At 38.0% G+C, this 19509-nt stretch overlaps 1 protein-coding gene across 7 annotated transcripts in view; it reads right to left on the bottom strand.

Moving 5' to 3' along the window:
• NSMCE2 (NSE2 (MMS21) homolog, SMC5-SMC6 complex SUMO ligase) overlaps positions 1–19509 on the bottom strand; it is a 229827-nt gene that overhangs the window by 164434 nt on the left and 45884 nt on the right. For all 7 annotated transcript variants that reach the window (XM_079137662.1, XM_079137663.1, XM_079137664.1 and 4 more), the window contains exon 3: positions 8883–8989. In XM_079137662.1, coding sequence (XP_078993788.1) covers positions 8883–8989 — 107 coding nt within the window. The remainder of the gene's footprint in view (positions 1–8882; positions 8990–19509) is intronic.

The following is a 19509-nucleotide window of genomic DNA, read 5'->3' as shown; positions in this document are numbered from 1 at the left end:
TCTGATTTTGCAAGAGGAACATTCTCTGAGCGCATCCAGGACTTCGTCCACTAACGAGTTACCATTTAGTGTTTTATGGGCCACTTAGGCTTCTGTTTCAAGTCAGACGCTAAAATAAACCTCAGGGTGACAGAGGATAATCTGCTGGGTTGAGGGCTTGCTTCTCGGTACCAACAGCATTCCAAGAACCACACGGTGCTGAGGCCACTGGGAGGCAGGTGTGGAAGGTGTGCGACCCCATGGGTGCCAGCCATGCGGAGGTAAAAGCAAGCAGGCCAGAATGCCTGGAAATCTTCTGTGTTGGGCAATCATATTCAGTTAATTCTGGTTATTGCTTTCAATGTTAGGAATGATGACTTAGCCTTTTCAAATATCACTTTCTATTAGAAGATAATTATATGATTATTTTAAGATGAAATAAAGGATAAAAGATAAGTAAATTAAGAACTATTCTAGCCCCCAAAGAAAGGAAATTTAAAAAGCTCCAGCGGTTAAAGCATCAGGATGAGATAGAACAAAAGAATGAAAATGCAGCCAGAAGCTTCATGCTCTAAATGACACAGAGAAGGCCTCTCTGTTTTCCCAATGACAGCTCTCAGGGCACTATATCCACTTTAGAAGGAAAGGGCTTTTCCTTACCAGGACCACTGCAAATGTACAAGGAGGCTCGAAAAAAATAAAACCTATTCATATGCTCTCCACTCTTCCTACTCTTGACTGACAACTTGCATATGATACCTCAGGAGAATAAATTCAACACGTTTCGTTTTTCTCTCATGATATTTTTTTCAAATCTGTGTTACTACTAAAGTAAATAAAAATTGCTTAAAGATGTAAGCAGGATAGTTCAAAATGTAATTATGAGAGAAATTTTAAAACTGCATTTCCACAAAGTTTTCACTTAAACAAAATATGTAAGAAAACAATGAATTAATTCTGAATCAGAAAATATAAGTTTTTAGTTGTCTGGCTCTCATCTCTAGAATGATCCCCCACCACCATAAACCAGTGTATGTTAAAGGGCTCAATCTCTTTTTCAATGTTTTAGACATAAACACCACTCACTGGCCTCTGCACCAGCGCAGGCCCCTGATTCTGCCAGTCCTTTCCGGGGGCAACACTGACTAGAGCACCAAATTCCACTCCATCCCACCTCCCCACCTGCAATTACCAGAGAAATGCCTTCCAAGGAAAGCGACCCTTCCTTAACTGGGAAGGAACACAGTTCTGGCCTCTCCCAGTGGATTCCTACAGCCCACTCCACTCTCCAAATGTGAGCTCAGAGAATCCCTCTGGGATACTATTTGACACGTTCTTCTTTACAGAACTTCCCAAGCAACCTTACAAATTAGTGTGGCAGACTGTTCCAGGTACTTTCATGCTATCACTTTTCATTTCCCCCAGAGTTTTGTGACCTACACTGTCATCCCTACATTCAGGAAAAAACTCAGGTTCAGAGTTAAAGTGCATAAGAGACAGGAACTGAGCAACAACTCTTTGTCCTTATTCTGAAATTCCCAGGTGTGTTTTTGTTGTTCCCATCTATTTCACAGTTAAAATTAAAACAGTGGGCTGTTTTGTGCAAGTGTGTCAAGAGGCTTTTGTAATCTACTAGAGGAAGGCTACTATTGGCACTAACCAAACAACTTAATTATGAAATTGATAACCAACTGCTTTCAACTCCACACTGAACATGTGCTAATCTTAGAGTGAACCTCAATATCTGGTGATCCACTCCCCAGTTCAATTTGTTCATCCACCTCTCTTCTGCAGTTGTCCATTCAATATCACTGCCAGATATGGGGAAAGGTCCAAATTGTAAGCTTTTCAATAGTTACCAATTATGGTGAAAAGTTGATATTGAAAGGAAATTAAAGAAGTTCTGTAAATTAGGGTTCAATACTATATGTACACTATGCCCAATGTTAGCAAAACCAAGAGTTTGCTGTACTAAAGAACAAGCATGCCAGTTATTCCAGTAGTTAGCCAGGCTACTGGGCCTACCTGGAGTGTGGTGGTGAGCTTGGTTTTCAAAGGTCTGTCTACTTTTCATGCCCTTCTGCCATTCAGTAAGCCCCTTCTCCATTCCCTCTAAAGTTTTCTGTAAAAGCTGGCTGCTTTCCCCACCCTCCAGCCTCCTCTGCAACCCCCTTCCCTTCCTCTAAAACATTCCCTCTCTCCTCTCCCCATCATCTCTCCACAGAGGGCTCTCGTTTGCCTCAAACAGAGCCTCTGACAGCCAAGAAGTCACTGCATGTTTTTTACTTTCCTTCTTTGTAAAACTAGGGAGCTGAAACTTTCATACAGCAACACTGAACAAAAGTGGGCTCTGCAGATCAGTTCCCTTAACCCAGAAAGTATTCTAGTTAACCAAGTTTAGGAAATTTCAAATATCCTCTTCCTTTGGAGAACCCTATTGTATAAAAGCCTATTAAAGACATTAGAATCTTTAAGGAAATTCTTTTTATCAAACATTCCCCAAACTTATTTGACCATAAAATCTTATTCTCCTATTATACTTATTCACATTCTGATTAACTAGTATCATGGAGCAAACTTTTTGAAAATGCTACACTATAGGCACTTTAAGGACTACTAGAATGTAAACATTTTATAATTCTAATTAAAATTCAATGCTTAACACCTATAAAACAGATTTCTATAAACTAAGTGAAAATCACTCTCACTATAAGACAAAATTCTCAGAGCTTTTATATCTAGGCTCTTTTATTCAGAGGCAACTCAATTAGTGAAATGCTATATCCAGGCCTAGACAAAATGCTACTGAACACAACTTTGAGGATAACTGTCCAGGAGGTCTAAAGCACTGAAATAGAAACTCATCACCAGTAATCACAGAACAGACACATTCCAGGGCCAAGTGGCTGAAGAGTGAATACCTAAAGTTGGCTTTTTTAATTATTATTTCCAGACCTGGGCAATGTTTGTATAGATAATAAAGCTCATGTATGATATGACTCATTTGAAAATTTTTGATGTGAAAGGCATTAAAAGAATGCACTCTGTTCTGGAGTGCCAAATGTAAACGTCAGGGCAGACAGTGGACATGAGGGCCCAGGACTGGGCCATCTGACTCCCTGAGCTTTTTGCCAATTTCTCTTCCCTGTCATCTCACCTCTTTGTTAGTTCACTGACAAGAGTAGCTTTTTCTGTGCTCAGGAATCTCCTAGCTTCAATTTTTATAATTCCAAAGTCTCAATTTTTATAAACCTCATGATCCACAATGTTTAACAGATAGACCAAGGGGCATCTGAATATTCAGTAAGCAGGTGATCATATCTAGGAAATTACATTCTCTGGCCTCAAACTTCCTTCAGATACTAGAAAACATATTATCAGCTTTCTAAACGACAAATTCTCCCCAAGTTTGGTTTAATTAAAATAGAAACTCCCATCTTACAAGATAACCTATAAGACTGTGTGTTAAAATAATGGCTATTAAGATGAGTTTAAAGAAGGTAAATGCACAACTTAGTAACTGATGAAGGATGAAGGATGAAGGATGAGAGGGCACAGGGAAGTAGTATGTCCAAAACAGTCAAAACTAGTTGCACAACAATGCTGAGGTAAACAATACCTTTGACCCGCCTTGTACTTTTATTATATGTAAGACTGTGCCAGGTTCAATACTTTCTATGAAGTATATTTCTACTCTTCTAATTCTCAACACATTAGTTTTAAAGGGCAGATACTATGCTCAGGTGAGCCTATTAAATAAAAACCACAGTAGCAACCAGAGGGCACACGGTGAAGAGATTACACATCCAACAGAGAGAGACACACAAATGGACCCATCGAGCACTTCACTGGTCAAGAAGGGAGATATTCTCTCTCACCAGGCTTCTGGGAAAACTTTGTAAGATACTGGTTTAAAAAACAAAAACAACTATGTGTCTGCAATCTGATTTAAATGCTTCAAAATCTTACATAATCTGTAAGATGTAAGTAGTAGAAAAGAGGGTTTTGAGGAAGATGAAAAAAACACACATTCCCTAGGCTTTCCAATAATAGGCTGGAGCAGCACATGCTAAAAGAACAATGCACAGGTAAAGTCATTTAAGTTTAAAGTTTGTTTGATTCAAAGTTTTTAAAAGATTTTAAATTAAGAATCATGAAAAAAAAGTGTGCTATGGTATAATGTAAATCTCAAGCTTTATTTTTTTAAATTAACTCTTGAACTACAGCCATCAAAAATACAAGAGGATATATATCTTATTGTTGATTGGTAATAACTTGTGGCACTAATTGGAACCCATCAGGCCATTTTTCATTTAATTTAACTTCATGGTTCCAATCCTTTCTCACTACCAGAATTAAGATTATAAAAAACTGCAAGGACTACCTCTGTGATGGTGATTGGACTTTATTTTTTTAATCATTTCTTATCTAAAAAAAACACACACCTGAAGACAGATCTGAGGATTTCTAAACTGGCACCCATCCTCCATGCCTACCTCTAGGAATCTGAAGACCACATGACAACCTACAGGTTTAGTTGCAAACATTCACAGACAAAAAATCAGAAACACACAGGACTACCGTTGGATTTACTCAATACTTACTAAAAAGTCATCTCAGGAAGAGTAAATGCTGCTTGAGAAGCAGAATATCAGTAATGAAATTATTCTGAAACTTACCAGTGACACTATTTGTACCACCAGGCATAGCACCTGGCACATAGTAAGCACTTAATGAATGAATTGTTGACTAACATTAGGTAGGTTACTCAACTATTCTATAATACTTTAACTTTCCATATATAAAAGTAGGCCTTCCCTGCCCTAATTTTCTCAAATTCAGTCTTTGGACTGGTCAAGGCACTCTGAAACTCAGACACAAGACAACCAGAAATAAGGTGCTCCCATTTCCTGCAAAAATCACATTAAGAAGTTACACCCTTGTTGAGGCTCATTTCACCTTCATCCTAAATATCACTTCCTCAGGAAGGCACCTCCCAACCACCCTAAGAGATATTATGCCCTTGAGTTATTAAGTGTCCCTGAATGCCTTTTTTTCCCCTTGTAGAACATACAACAACAGTAATTATATAACATCTGTATTGCTCTTTGTTAAATGTTTGGCTCCTGTTCTAGGATTTAGACATCCTGAAGGTGAAGGTTATATGGGTCTTGCTAGCTGACTTATTTCCTGCACCCAGTAGTGCTTGGCACATAAGTATCTAGTAAATATTTATTCAATAAACATCTGGGAACAAAAAGGCAGCCAACAGTGTCCCTTCAATGTACTCAAACATGTTTGTAAAAGCTTGGAAAGCTAGGCAATGAACATCACGCTGTCAGAGTCTAATGTCAAGAAAATCACCATTCTCAACACAAAGCTAAGAAAAGTTTTTCCCTACAGTAAGTGACAGAAGTAGTAAATGTTGAGGAGCAGCGGGACACACCTGCAATCCCAGCTACTGGGGCAGTAAGGCAGGGGGATTGCCAGTTCAAAGATAACCTCAGCATTTTAGCAAGACCTTGTCTCAAAAAATAAAAAGGGCTGGGAATGTAGCTCAGTGGAAAAATGTCCCTGGGTTCAATTACCAGTACTATAAAAGCAACAAGCAGAAGGAAGAAGAGAAAGAGGAAGAAGAGATATACTATGTATCTGTGTAGCATTTCTAGCTTTCAGAACACTTTCATCACCTGTGTGGTCTTATGACTGAAAAGTACCAAACAGTTCATATAGAACTGTTTGAGATTCTATGAGAAGTTTTTAAGGAGGTCTGAAAGCCATATAACCCATTCATCCTGAAAGTTTTTATAAATGTTAGAGGCTATTTGGAAATTTTTGTTTTAGTGCTCACTATATAATATTCCCTTTACAAACAGGCCAGCTGGAACCCAGTCCTAAAGTTTGTCTGTTTGTTTTTCAAGTTTTAGAGTACTGAAGTAAGTATCAATTCCAAATCAAACCCACAGGCAGTGTAGTATATCATAGCTCAAAGGACAAAGGAAGGCAACCTGAGATCCCCTGCGAACTGCCATAGGAACTTCTCAGGGACTTGCTGGTAAGTTAATCCATACTTCTAAGGTTCCAAGGTTGGCTTCCAAAAACCGTTCAGAGATACACAACCTTCAAAATTCAGGGGGGAAAGTAGGAAAGAGATGCTTGTGTAAATTATATATCAAACACTGATGATTAAAACAGAAGGTGGATCAGAATTTGGTCTAATGCTACTATAATGGAAGCACTGCAGTTCCCAAAAGTCTGACAGAGCAGAAGGTTAAATGGAACTCATGTGGATTCCCATTATCTGCCTTCTTTCTTCATTGCATGACTTAAAACCATTCTTCATTCTAGAGACCACAAATACCTCATACTGTGACTTGAAGAGCTTATCCCTGATCCTTGTGATTCCAGAAGCCAAAGCTAAGAAAAGCACTTTGAAATAAAGTAAGCAAAACAAAGCACCTGTTTTTAGAAAGAATTTGTTCCACCTTTCTAAGAAATTCTGTTTGGAAATCTGGGTTTGCAATAACACAATATCTAACAGCTCCATCAAATTTTATCACTGCCAAAGTAATTCAATAGACATTATCTAATCTGACTCACATAATAATCTTGTGAAAAAGGCAGGTCAAAGATTTTATAGATGAAGAACATGAGGTTCCAAGAGATTAAAGTTTCTTGAGCAAGTCTCCTAACTTAGAAAGTAGAAGAACTAGGGCTTGAAGGGTTTCTGATTACTAGAACATTGCTTTTTCTAAAGAAAGATTCTACCCTGGTCCATCTCAAGCTGCTATTTATTCTTTATACCCCACCAAAACAAGTGATGAGATAGTCATGGTCATAACTTCATATATGGAGAGTCATATCAAACATATCCCTCAAAATAATGGTTATATTCCCATTGAGTCCTAGTGGTTTCGGGTCTTAGAGACCTTATAAAATAATGATTTACTACTCTGGGTCTTGTATTGAGCTCTCACAGCATTTGACAACAGGAAAGGAAATGAAACATGTTTTCTCCTATGAAAGACAAGGGACCTTCCAACAAGCATCAGAATCTTTAAATCCGTTTCCTCAATAGGTTAGGATGAAATTAGGGCTAAAAGTAGGATAAAACTCAAAGTACAAGTTTCCCTGATGAGGAAGGTGAGAGTAATAGGATGAGATCTCAAAATGAAAGAAATGCTAAAGATAGGTGAGGGTGGGGGATTTCTTTGAGTTTAACTTTTCTGAGTGTACTCAGGTGCTTGATGGGGGAAGAGTTCAATTCTTATTGCAAAAGTACCTTCACTATCAGTGAATTGTAAGGTTAGTAGAAAAAAAAATGTTGACATTAAGTTCTCTGACTCCCAAGTCTCATTTTTTTAAATCAATAATATACACTTGCTGTTACATTGACACAGTATGAAAGTTAAAGACAGTTATCAAATAACCTTCATAGAATGTAAGGGTCAAAGCAAGATTGATCCATATAACAGGCCTGACTCTGATCTTTGGCAGCAAACAATTTATTATACAAAATCAGTCATTTTTTTTTAAGTTAGTAGTTTTCAACCTTGGAAACAAAATGAAGTTTCTAAAACATACTAGTGCCCTAACCCTGCTCCTGACCTGTGCAATCAGACATCTTAAGAGTGGGAACTGACTGATTCTAGGACTCAGTTATAATAAAAACCTTTAGGCTGAGTGCTTTGTTATTCATTTCAAATATGATGTCAACAGAATGTCATTTCGTATTTTTCTATGAGAGAAATATTCATAGGACTAGGACCAAAAGTCACAGTGGCCTGAAACATTAGAATTCTACAAGCTGAATGAGTTTATTGCTTAGATATAAACAGATATTATAAAAGTTATTCAAATATTACACTGAATAAACACTAGTCATTTGGGAAAAAAATGTCATATAACTATATAATGCTCATTTCCATGGGCATATGTAGTAAACAACACTGAACATTAATCTTGCACTGAACACTAGTTGATCTTGTTAAATATTTGGTTTTTGAAATTTTCCCACAGTTATAAGTAAGAAAAGGCAAATAAAGAAACCAGAAGTACAAGACACCGTATTACACAGGTATATGAAATCAGTTCAACAGGGAGTTTCCACTGCTCAGAGGACAAAGGGCTTCTCAGAAACATTACTGCAATCATATTGCTCATTTCTTACTCAACACAGTAGTACTAAAAAGGATGTTGCTATGTTCCCACCTTAACTGCCTTATGTGCAGTTCCTGTGACAGCTGGAGTCAACAAAGATAAGTTTGGCTTCTGGAAAAAAAGAAATGCTAACCTCCTTCATTTTTATACTTGCTCTAAAACTTTTCCATATTATCTGATTATAAGAATTTTGCAATAGATGGTATATTAGCTACAGCTAATGAGTAACTAAACCTGGTCTAAATTATATGTCTAAGCAAAGACAGCAATAAAAACAAGCTGTATAGAGTTTTTAACATTTTGTTAAAAGTCAAAAATCTCACATTCAAAGAGGGCTTACACTGGGCTGGGATTGTGGCTCAGTGGTAGAGCGCGTGCCTAGCCACGTGTGAGGCACTGGGTTTGATTCTCAGCACCACATTAAAAAAAAAATAAAGGTATCATGTCCATCTACAACTAAAAATATTAAAAAAAAAAAACAGAGGGCTTACACGAAAAATTGTGATATAAAAAATGCAAGAGAATCTAAGGTGGATTTAATATGCTAATTAACATCCACAGACTAGCTGGGAAAATATTTAAGATTCCTATTTTATGAGACCTCCTGATTAAGAGGAAATTAATAGCTGATACAATAAGATAAGGAAATATTAAAGGTTAGAAAAGAATTCTTATTTTGTGTTTCTATTTCTAGGTCAGAGGAGCTATAACCCAAAATAACAAAGTAAGTAGCATACACTTACATGATTTATTGTAGATTGAACAGCCTTAACATAATGGTTTAGGTCCCGATCCATTATAGCAAATTCAACCATGGCCTTGTCCATACTATATTCACTACTCACTTCAGCTGAAAGAGAAAAGAGATTGCAATTATTTTCTTCTTAAAATACTATATCTATCTGGAAAAAGTTACAATATAATCTTTATCAATTTTGTAAAAGTATTACATATTTTTTAAAAACCTCCTCAATACCGGCCTGCTTCATTCAAAATTCTAATAATACACAGAAGAAAAAAAGCTCAAAGGCAGTTTGGGGAATGGAATGAAAAACAGATTGTTCTCAGGAGGTCCCTCCAAGTCACTTACTTTATGATCATAAATCAAGACACCTCTCTCAGCCTCAGTTCCCTCATCCCTTAAAGCAGCCCAGTCATATATCTACTACATAAATCTCACAGGACTGTTAAAGATCACATAAGGAAGATTTCCACTGCTCATAACAATGGGCTGGATTATTTGGATCAATTCTATTGAAAACGAATGCAAATATCAGAAAGAAAGGAAAAAAATTTTCTTAAAAACAAAAAAGAGTCCCACAGTAGTAAGAAATAACCAGGGAAAAAGGTAGGGAAAACTAAAAAAGAGAAGTAGGGCAACAGGATACCTAAGTCCCAGTAAGCTGCGATCCCTGCTCCTCAGTATAAAGGTGAACCAGAAGCAACCTTGCCCTGCTCACTGGGACTGCAGGGAGATTCACCTTGCCCATTAAGCAGAAGAAGGAGAAAGAGAAGGGGGAAAGAACCTGTTTCTGAAAAACTGTCCACAAGCTAGCCCTCCTGCATGTGTATCCTGGGATCCCCTAACCTGAGTGGCCCTAGGACCCTATGCTCTGATCTTGGTGCAGAGTGGTCTCAGACTGATAGTACTCACAGGTCTGTGATAGTCACAGGTCTCTGGAGAAGACACTCTCATAGTAGGGGTCAAATAATCCCCAGGAATAATTTTTAAGGATACTGAGGAGATCACAAGGGAAAAAGTTAAAACAAAAATAAAACAAAAAGCCTTACAGACTCCAAAACAGATAAGAAAACAAGCCACCAAAAGTTAATCAATAGAAACGGACCCACAAATGTTCCAGTTATTGCAATAACCAATCATAGTACAAAGCAACTACATTTCCAAATTTAAAAAAATAAAAACATCCTCAAGAACAGGAGACAATGGAAAGTGACTGGAAGTTGGAAAAGCAAGGCAATGTTCTCAAAAGTGCTTTTAAGCTGTTCCTCTCCCTGCTCTCAAATAAATACATAACTTAACAGATCAGGAAATGATAGAAAACACAGGATTACAGGAATGTGAACATTAAAAAACCTGAATGAAAATAAAGTTGAATCACTTAAATCATCTTTGGGAATGTATATATTCACACTCTCCCTTCAGATACCTTAGCTCACATAAATGTTAGTGTTTCTTATCTGCTCTGAGGAACAATATCACAGATCATCCCACAGTCATGGAGAAATGTAAAATTTATTCACATTTGGCTTTTAAAATTTATCTTCTGAGACTTTTGAATTGTGCTTTAATTTTATAACAGTCAAATATAAGCACAGTCATACAACATCTCCCAGATTTATGTACTTCTAGTAGAATACCTTAGATTTTTAATATCCAGACTTCAGAGACTGTATGTATAGCTCAGTGAGTTTTTCTTTGGGGCATGGGGTGTTGATATAAGAAAAATTTGTATTTCTATCACCAAATTAATACATTTCTAACAAAATAAAGTTTGAGAAAAGTCTCGAGTCACATCATTAGACCACTGGAGCCAGTGGATCAACATTTTGAAAATGTCTGAATGTCAACAAAGGTAACATGCTGCTCAGATATTGTCAGTATCAACAGGTATACACTGGTCATATACAGAAACTGAGTGTTAAAAATCATATTGTCAGATGACCATTTATATCCTAATATAATGATATACAACTTATATTTATAGGCATTTACTACATTTAGTTACATTTCAGTAAAATGGATTAGAAGTTTTTGGTTGAACTAAAGTTTATTTTTTTCCATTTATTTAAAATAATTTTTTTAAAAAAAGCTCCTGTTTCACAAAGTCATATCTAATTAAAAGAAAGCTGTTTTTTTGTTTTTGTTTTTGTTTTTTTCCTTAGTGGAACTGGTGCATTTTGTGGGTATTAGGTATTAAATTTTGAAACTGGGACCCGAGAATGAGTAAAGCTAGTAATCTGAGTAAAGACTAAGAACTTAAAAGTACTTTTTTCAAAAATCTAATATCAGAGAGACTTCCAAATTAAACAAAATCAACAAAAGGATCTATTGGGGGCAAAAGTCTAAAGTATAAGAAATCAAATTTGGGGGCTAAAACCATATTGTTGGTAATCTCCCTGTGGACTAAATGAATTAATTTTCTAAAGCACTCAGAATGTGCCTGAGACTTTCAAAATGCTATAAAAGGATTTATGAAATAAAACAAAGGGGTTGATGACTTTCATTAACAAGGTCTCACAGATGCTATCAGGTCCTGAAACAAGAAGCAATTTAAAATACAAGGCCAAAGAGATCTTCCTGCAAAGGAGAAAAGGAGCAATGGCTGTGGCAGGGTTTCATGACATGGAGCCTAAAGAACCTTTAGAGGCCAACTGTGGCCCACGGCCAAGCTCGGCTAAGACTCCAGGCTCCATGAGTGTTGGGATCAGCTGAAGAACACAGGTAAAGAACAGTCCAACCTGAGGCAACACGGGAAACTAAACACCAGGGAGCACCAGGAAGGTAACCCTAAAAAGAACTGAGAATCACAGCACAGCCCACAGCCTCTTTTTCAAAAGCTGGTTTGTGTGCATGTTTCAGAAACAATAGGCTAGGGAAGGCATAGGGAACCTGTGTGTTGCTCTACAGAAGAACTGAGGTGGGGAAAGAAAGTGTAGTGTTGCATAAAAAAGACAGTGTCCCACAAACCCTTGGAGACTTGGGGTGGGGGTAGGGGGGCAGATAAACACGTAAATAAACACAGGCAGAGTTGGCCCTTTACTAAAAAGTGGCTGGGGAATGCGATCCCAACCCCGGAGTATAGGGACTGAACAGTCTCAGAGGCTTCCTGCTGCTTGATCTGAAGTAGGCATTCCTACTATCAACATGCTCCCAGTTCTTCCAAAGGACCTTCCTGAGAATCTGCACCAAATTCCATCCTACACATCTTTCCAGGTCTGAGCCCAAGGCCCACTTGCTTTGAAATTATACCAAGCTAGAAATTAACCTTTGCTTAATTTACCTTAAAACCTACACTTCATTTGGGTACCATGAACAATCTTGACTTTCTTGTCAGTATTTGTCTCATTTGTCCAGATTTTAATCCATTTGAGGGTAAGAACAATGTCTTAGTGTTCTTGGGATCCAACAAAGAATTATAGAGTTAATCTTGCTTTAATATTCTTCTGAGGCCATTATTACATAAATTTGAAAATTAAACTGTTACCAACAATAAATTGTCCTGCCTTAGATTCAACTGAATTAAAATGTAAAGAGAACTTGCAATATAAGTCATATTTTCATTGTGACTTTTTCATGAGAAAAAAAAGGTGGTACCAGCACTGGGGAATGGGGGAAACAGAAACACACAAAAGATGTCACAATGCTCAGAATGATGATTGTAGAGAGTAAAGCATTACTGTACCTCAACTATGCATGCCTGGCATTAGAGAAGTTTGGTGCAGATGACAAAGCATGGGAAGTGACCACAATGATAAGATTTAATATACATACATGCATATGTAAATAACTATAGCCAGCAAATAACAAACACTTTATTATGTGCCAGCACTATGCTGAGAACACCATATTCGCGTTACATCTTGAAGCAACATTAAGAGAAAGGTAGTTTTACAGGTACTTTACATATGGGAAAACCAAAGCGACTTGCTCAAGGCCACAAAGGTAGCAGGCAGCAGAGCCAAGCCTCTAATTCAGGTTTTCTACACAAAGTTTGTACATTTGCTCACTTGTGCAAAAAGGTGTTGCACAATAAGGACAAGCACCTCCAACTCCTCCAGGAATATCCAGGGAGCCAATACTCAGGAGAAAGTCAATGGCCCTGAGGCTCTGAGCTTCAGTTCAACTCCATGGCATGCCTTAAAACAAAACAACCCTTCTAGGCAGGACAGCGAACAATGCCACTCAAGAGCAATCACCTGGTCCTGGAAAGCTCTTTGCAAATTCCCTAAGTAGAGGAAACTGAAAACCAAAAGAAATACTTTTTCTCCTTTTAGAAGAACAGTAAGTTTTTATGGGTGAAAAGACTGCCCTTTCGTATCTGTAGAGCTCACCTGAAGCACCACAAAAGCAACCAAGTCACCCACTGAATGCTAGGAGAAAAACAGCCAAGACCAGCTGCTCAAAGGTCAAAGATGCAATAGGCCAAGAGCACTAACAACCACAGAGAGTAAAAGAAGCTACCAACTGATTGCCAAGCAGTAATAAAGGGTGGCCTCAGAGAAATGGTGGAGGAGAAGGGAAGAATTCTGGAAGGAATCAAGTGGCAGAGATATTTCTAAGTAAAGTTTGGAGTCAAAAATCATTTTTTATTATCCACATCTTTGACTCTCCTCCCCAAGACAAGGGCAGTCCGGTAAGGTCAGGAAATCAAATTTCTTCAATATGCCATTCTATGAGTATTTCTTTATTAGAGTCAGTCTTTGCTTTTGTTCATCAAATGAACCTATGTGACATATCTGAACATTCATTTACAAGCCAATACATACATACAGAAGTCTCATGGAGGGGTCTTGGGGGACTCTGGGAGACCTACCATCTGCGACACTAAGAAACTGCTCTGAAAAATTAGTACAATGACAAGCTAAACTATGACCACCACTCCCAATCCCAACAAATCAAGTCCAGAGGACAACAATAATCCCTGATCTACATTTTACAGTTCTAGCTCTTTCTGTAAATGTGTCTGTGCAGGGGCTGTTCTACAAACCTGTCAGTAGCCAATAGACCTACTGAGCATTTTCGCAAACACTGGCCCAAACCACTGTGGGCTAATGACAATATTCCCTGAAGAACTTAGAAACACCAGGAAGAGCCATAGGATTAAATCCATCCTTTAAAGTTGGTTTCCGGTTTGTTTTTTCCTATTAAGTAGCAAATTCTAGAAAGATAAAGAATGATAATCACTGATGGAGGGTTTCTTTTTAGACTGAAGTGCTCTGACATTTACACAATTTGAGAAGTTTCTATAGATGAAGGTGGCCTGCATATGATTTTCCTAAAGTCAAACAAACCTATAATTATGCAATCTAAGCAGCCACACTATTCATTAGACACGTCATATGTTACTCAATGTCAAAATGCACTAATAGCAGTATTGTCACTATTATTATTCTTCTGAAGTGTTGAACAGGCATTAAAGGTATATAATCAGTACGAAATTAAGCAAAAAATGGGTGATTAGGTGCTGTAATCAAATTCAGCTTAAAATTTATGAGATCAATGAGAGAAAGGCTGGCTGAAGCAGGAACAAATATGGAAGTATGAAGGCAAAATAGTACCAATCAATGCTGGTCGTCTTGAATGTGGAAGGGGAGGGGAAGAGATCTTGAGATAGGAAAGAGAGGAGACAAACCAGCTATTTTTACCAAGATAGACTCAGGTAAGCCAAACTGCAGGCCCTTTGTGACTAAAACACGTAGGAAGTAAGTAAGTAGCAGGCCTGTACCAATACAGTTATTCTCATGTAGCACAGCATGAACACATGACCGTTTATCTAGCACCAGTTCCAACACTGTCGAGGGTCTATTCACACCTTTTTTGTTCTATATGTTTTTCCAGGCCACAGGCTAAAAAGCAATAGCAGGTGGAGGAGAAGATTTTTTATCCTGGCATCTTCAACTACAGGTGGGCCAATGTTGGATCAACAGACCAAATAAACTTCTCTTCCATACCAGCAGCCAGACTGGTAAGGGACTGTAAGTGGTAGTTTCTTGCCCAACTATCTAAATAGGGCTCTTCCACAACCTCTGCTGTCCCACTGCCAGCAGCTCATGGTGCACACTGGGAGAGAAGGCCCCTTTCCTGAGGGCCAGCCCTGAGGTTTTGGAAGCAGAGGTAAGATAGGTCTTCAATATACAGTACTGAGAGCCACTAAGATCTCAAATGGTCCTCCAGGTCTTTAAGCAAACTGCCTTCAGTGAACCTGACATGAAAACAAGGACTCTTTCTCCCTCTTCCCTCAGCACAGTAGTCACATACATCTCTCTCTCTCCATGCCACCTCCACATTTCCAGATGGCTTTCTTTTCTCTGCTGTCTCCTATGATATCAGTTCATGGTTCTTTTCAGAATTGTCCATAATTGCCTAATTATGGACAGAACCAAATACTTCATGTCTTATGATCCATAAAACTTCCGCACAACTAGGACATGTATGTGCATACACACACTAGGAAGACATACCTTCATGACAAACTTCACCTACTTATTCCTTCATCCATCTTTATGTCTCTGATTCAATTGTACAGCTTTGCCAATGACCAGGCTACTTCCTGATATTCTGTCCTAAACAAATACAAATTGCAGAATTGGTGTTTTTCATTCTAAAAACCATGGGTGGGCATGTCTGAACATGGCCACCACCAATTAGATATAGTTGATTAAATTCAACGCCATGTATTTTATGAGTGAACTACCAGGCTAAGACAAAGCAGACATTTAGTGTTCTTAAGGGTTGCTAACTCCAATTCAACATGACTCATATACTCAGAAGAATCTGATAAGCATTAAACGTCATAAAGTACATATAACCATTTTGCAAGGAGGAAGGAAGGAAAGAAGGCAGGCGCTGCCTGATTATATTTGAAATTTCTTAGAATAATAGGGTCATATAGTAGGAAATCTTATTTTCTGACATAGAGAATAAATATTTTCTAATCTCTTCAAATTAGAACCTGATTCTTCTATATTTTATGAATAAGATATTTATTCTTTTTGGATAAATTCAAATAAACGGCAGTATGAATCACAACTTCAATCCCTCCCCACCCAAAAAACTAAAAAAAAAAAACCTAAAATACTTCCGCTCTGAAAATTCAGCTCCAATTATCTCGAGCAACATATACCTATGTACACACCTACCTCTATGTGTGAGTGTGTGTGTACACGCGTATGTGTTTCCTGGCAACCTGATATTAAACAATCATTATACACTCATCAGGAGTTGAATTTAATGACTTACTCACTGCTTGAGCAATATTTAATAGAAACTTGGTTATTTCTCACTACACTGAGCTTTAAAGTTATAATTATTTCTCCACACAGATATTACTGTGGTAAAATTAAACTAAATCTACATTTTATAATTGCCTCCCACTGGCAGTGATGGTAGAGAGTGTAACAGTGTATGCCACAGGCTAGTAAGCAGCTGGTTTCTTTACAGACACAGCGACTATGGGAGAAATTCTCAAGAAATCTTCACCTCTATAAACATCTTTACCCGCCCACACAATTCTCTTATCATAATAACACTGAGAGGGAAGTGGTATAACATAATAACTGAAAAGGCAGCTCTGGAGTCAGGTTTCATTCCAATGGGGCTATTTTATTTGCTGGCCTTGTAATCTTTAGCAAGTCATAGAGTCTGTTCTCTCATCTGTACAATGGGTATAATTATAGTACCTAGTTCACCATGTTGATATGAGAACTAAGAGGGATACATGTAGGTAAAATGATAGGCACAGGGTCTGGTGCATGGTAAGCATGAATGAAATATTATCTGTCACTATGATTATCACAAAATTGGTAACCAATCTGCAAATATAATTAGTCTGAATATTGAAAGCATTTTGCCCTTGGATCTAAAAAGTATCAAGTGCTGTTTGTACTAACTTTCCAAGCACCAAGTTGAACTCATGAGACTACAATGCTCACTGAGAGGCTTTGTAATCACCACATTCCTCCCCAAGGTCAGGAACTTACTGACCTTGTAAATGCTTGTTGAGTACTTAGTCCAAGTCAGGCAGAGGGGGAAATGCTTTGAAGCAAGGAGGAGGAGGAGCTAATACTGCCAATACTGCCACAGAGGGCAGGTAAAGTGCAGCAGGTGAGTGAGAGCTAATGTGAACTGGGTAGTGCAGGGATGAATAAGTGGTGCTCAGCTGCTCCCCAGACTGGAGTAGGGGCTACTCATGCCTCTCTACTCTCCTCCATCGGGACTAATTCAGAGTTAAAATGGTCAAACAAAACACTGAGAATGAATAGAGAAAGGCATAAATTTCTAAGGCACAGACTCACGGAGAACTGTGTACTAGGCACTTTGAACATGAGTCCTCATGTAGTCCTTTGTCACAGGAGCGTGGATTGGGCATAATTACACATATTGTGGAGATAAGGAATGTGACACACACACAGGCTAAGTCGCAGAGTTAGTCAGTGGTGGAGTTACGGCTAACCTCAGGTGTGACTTAAAGTTAACATGCCAGTGTCTGTACTACTACACAAAAATAAAAAACACATCTCATACAAGTTAAGGAGTAATGAATATGCTAATTCTCAACTACAGGGGTTCTCCTAAAAATTACTTTTAAGAGAGAGAGGAAAAGTGAAAGAAAAACTGACTCTACGATTAATTAAATTCATAAAATCATAGATCTGCCAGTTATCCAAGGAAATTGGGCATCTACAGATTCCTTAATCTTCAAGGTCAGGTCTGTCTTTTATTAAACTAAGTGACTTTTCTATATTCTTCTTACCCATTTTTCCCTGGTAGATTGGAAAGAAAGAGTGAATTCAAGGCAGCAAGAAATATTTATACAGAATTCCCCATCCAACATAATTTCGGTGGCTACCATTTTCTCTCTGGAATTCAAGTCCGTGGTGGTACTCAAGTCTTCTCTCCAGTGAGGTCAAAGGCTTGAGGAATAGAGTTTGGCTTTGACTCTATTCAATACCAAAGTTCTCACATGAATTTGTGGAAGCAAAGATAAAAGGGAATGAGCTTAAAACCTCATACAATTACTAAGAGTGTTGGCAACACATTCAGCATGGTGCCTCAAACACAAAGAAGCAAAATTAACAAAAGGATATGCGGTATTAGCTGTACTTTATAGCACTGCCAGTACAAATCTTCTATTTCATTTAAGCTAGCATCTGCTGAATCACAGGATTTTCCCACTCACTTTAGAAAAATATCTTAAAATTAATAAAGTATATGGTTAAAAAATTCCAACAATACAATAATGTGGTATCTCCAATTCCCAAACTCTCTCCCAGAAGCAACTACTGCTATGAGGTTTTTGGTGCTATAATCCCATGGGAATATTCTACATATAAGACATCTCCTTCTAAAAAGGACTACAGCAATTAAAATACTTACTGAAATAAGAAAACATAAAAATGACTAAACCTGAGGGAAAACTACTCTAAGAATGGAAATCATATTAATAGTCTCTATGCCCTACTCTTCAATAAATACACAGGAACAGAAAGAATAGTGAGTGGCTATGTCAGTTTAACATCAAAAGCTCCATTCTAAAACAACATAAAGACAAGCAAATATATCTTGAAATAAAACAAGTTACATATTGAAAACAAGACAGGAGTAATGTTAAAACAAAGAATACGAAGTGATCATTAGTGGGGGGACTTTCACTCTTTCAGCAGATATTTACCGAGCACAAACCATGAGCCTAGCACTTTGGTGGTGGCCCCAAAGAGAGCAATCAATAAGGCTGATTCTGCATCTCCTCTCAAGAGTTTTCACAAATCTGCACCCCATGTAAATTTTTGTAAAAATCCCTCATATGACTATCTGGACTTTGACTCTTGGTGCGATGAGAAAGTTTGTTCCATGGCTCAATAGCACGAATGATTAGTCTTCCCAAAGAGGGCTGGTTCAGCACCTCCTAGAACGCACCGGGCAGTGACAACAATAAATCTCAATTACTATTTCATACACATTAACTTATTTATACCTCATAACCTTTGTTTAGAGTGATTTTATTCTCTGCTTTATATGGTTGATGAAACTATATACCTCTGAGAGGCTAACAGATGCCACCTGGTCCTCTACTCCAGAGCTACAGAAGAAAGAGCCACCTCCTGGGCCATACAGAAAGTCAACTCTTCCAGATCACAGACCTCCCAAGATCAGAAGGAGGCTATTGAACATAAAATTGTTACTTTTCAGGACAAATAAGAGTTATCAAGCTCCTTCAACCAAAATGACTTGCCTTCATACAAAGCATGTTTCAATTGTCAATTTAAAAATGGATTCCAAAATAAAAAACAAGAATTATAGCCATGGGTGTTATGGTCTGGATGTGAGGTGTCCCCCAAAAGCTCACATGTGAGACAATGTAAGAAGGTTCAGAGGAGAAATGGTTGGGTTGTGAGAGTCTTAACCCAATCAGTGATTTAATCCCCTGATAGGGATTAACTGAGTGGTAACTGAAGTGGTAGGGTATGGCTGGAGGAGGTGGGCATTAGGGGTGTGGCTTTGGGTATATATTTGTATCTGGCAAGTGGAGACTTCTCTATATTCTTCCTAATCAGCATGTGAGCCCTATTGCTATGCCACACTCTTCTGCCATGATGTTCTGCCTTACCTCAAGCCCTGAGAAATGGAGC

Source organism: Sciurus vulgaris, assembly GCF_902686455.1.
Source record: "Sciurus vulgaris genome assembly, chromosome: 1".
Classification (NCBI taxonomy): domain Eukaryota; kingdom Metazoa; phylum Chordata; class Mammalia; order Rodentia; family Sciuridae; genus Sciurus; species Sciurus vulgaris.
This window is presented reverse-complemented; position numbering and strand designations above follow the sequence as displayed.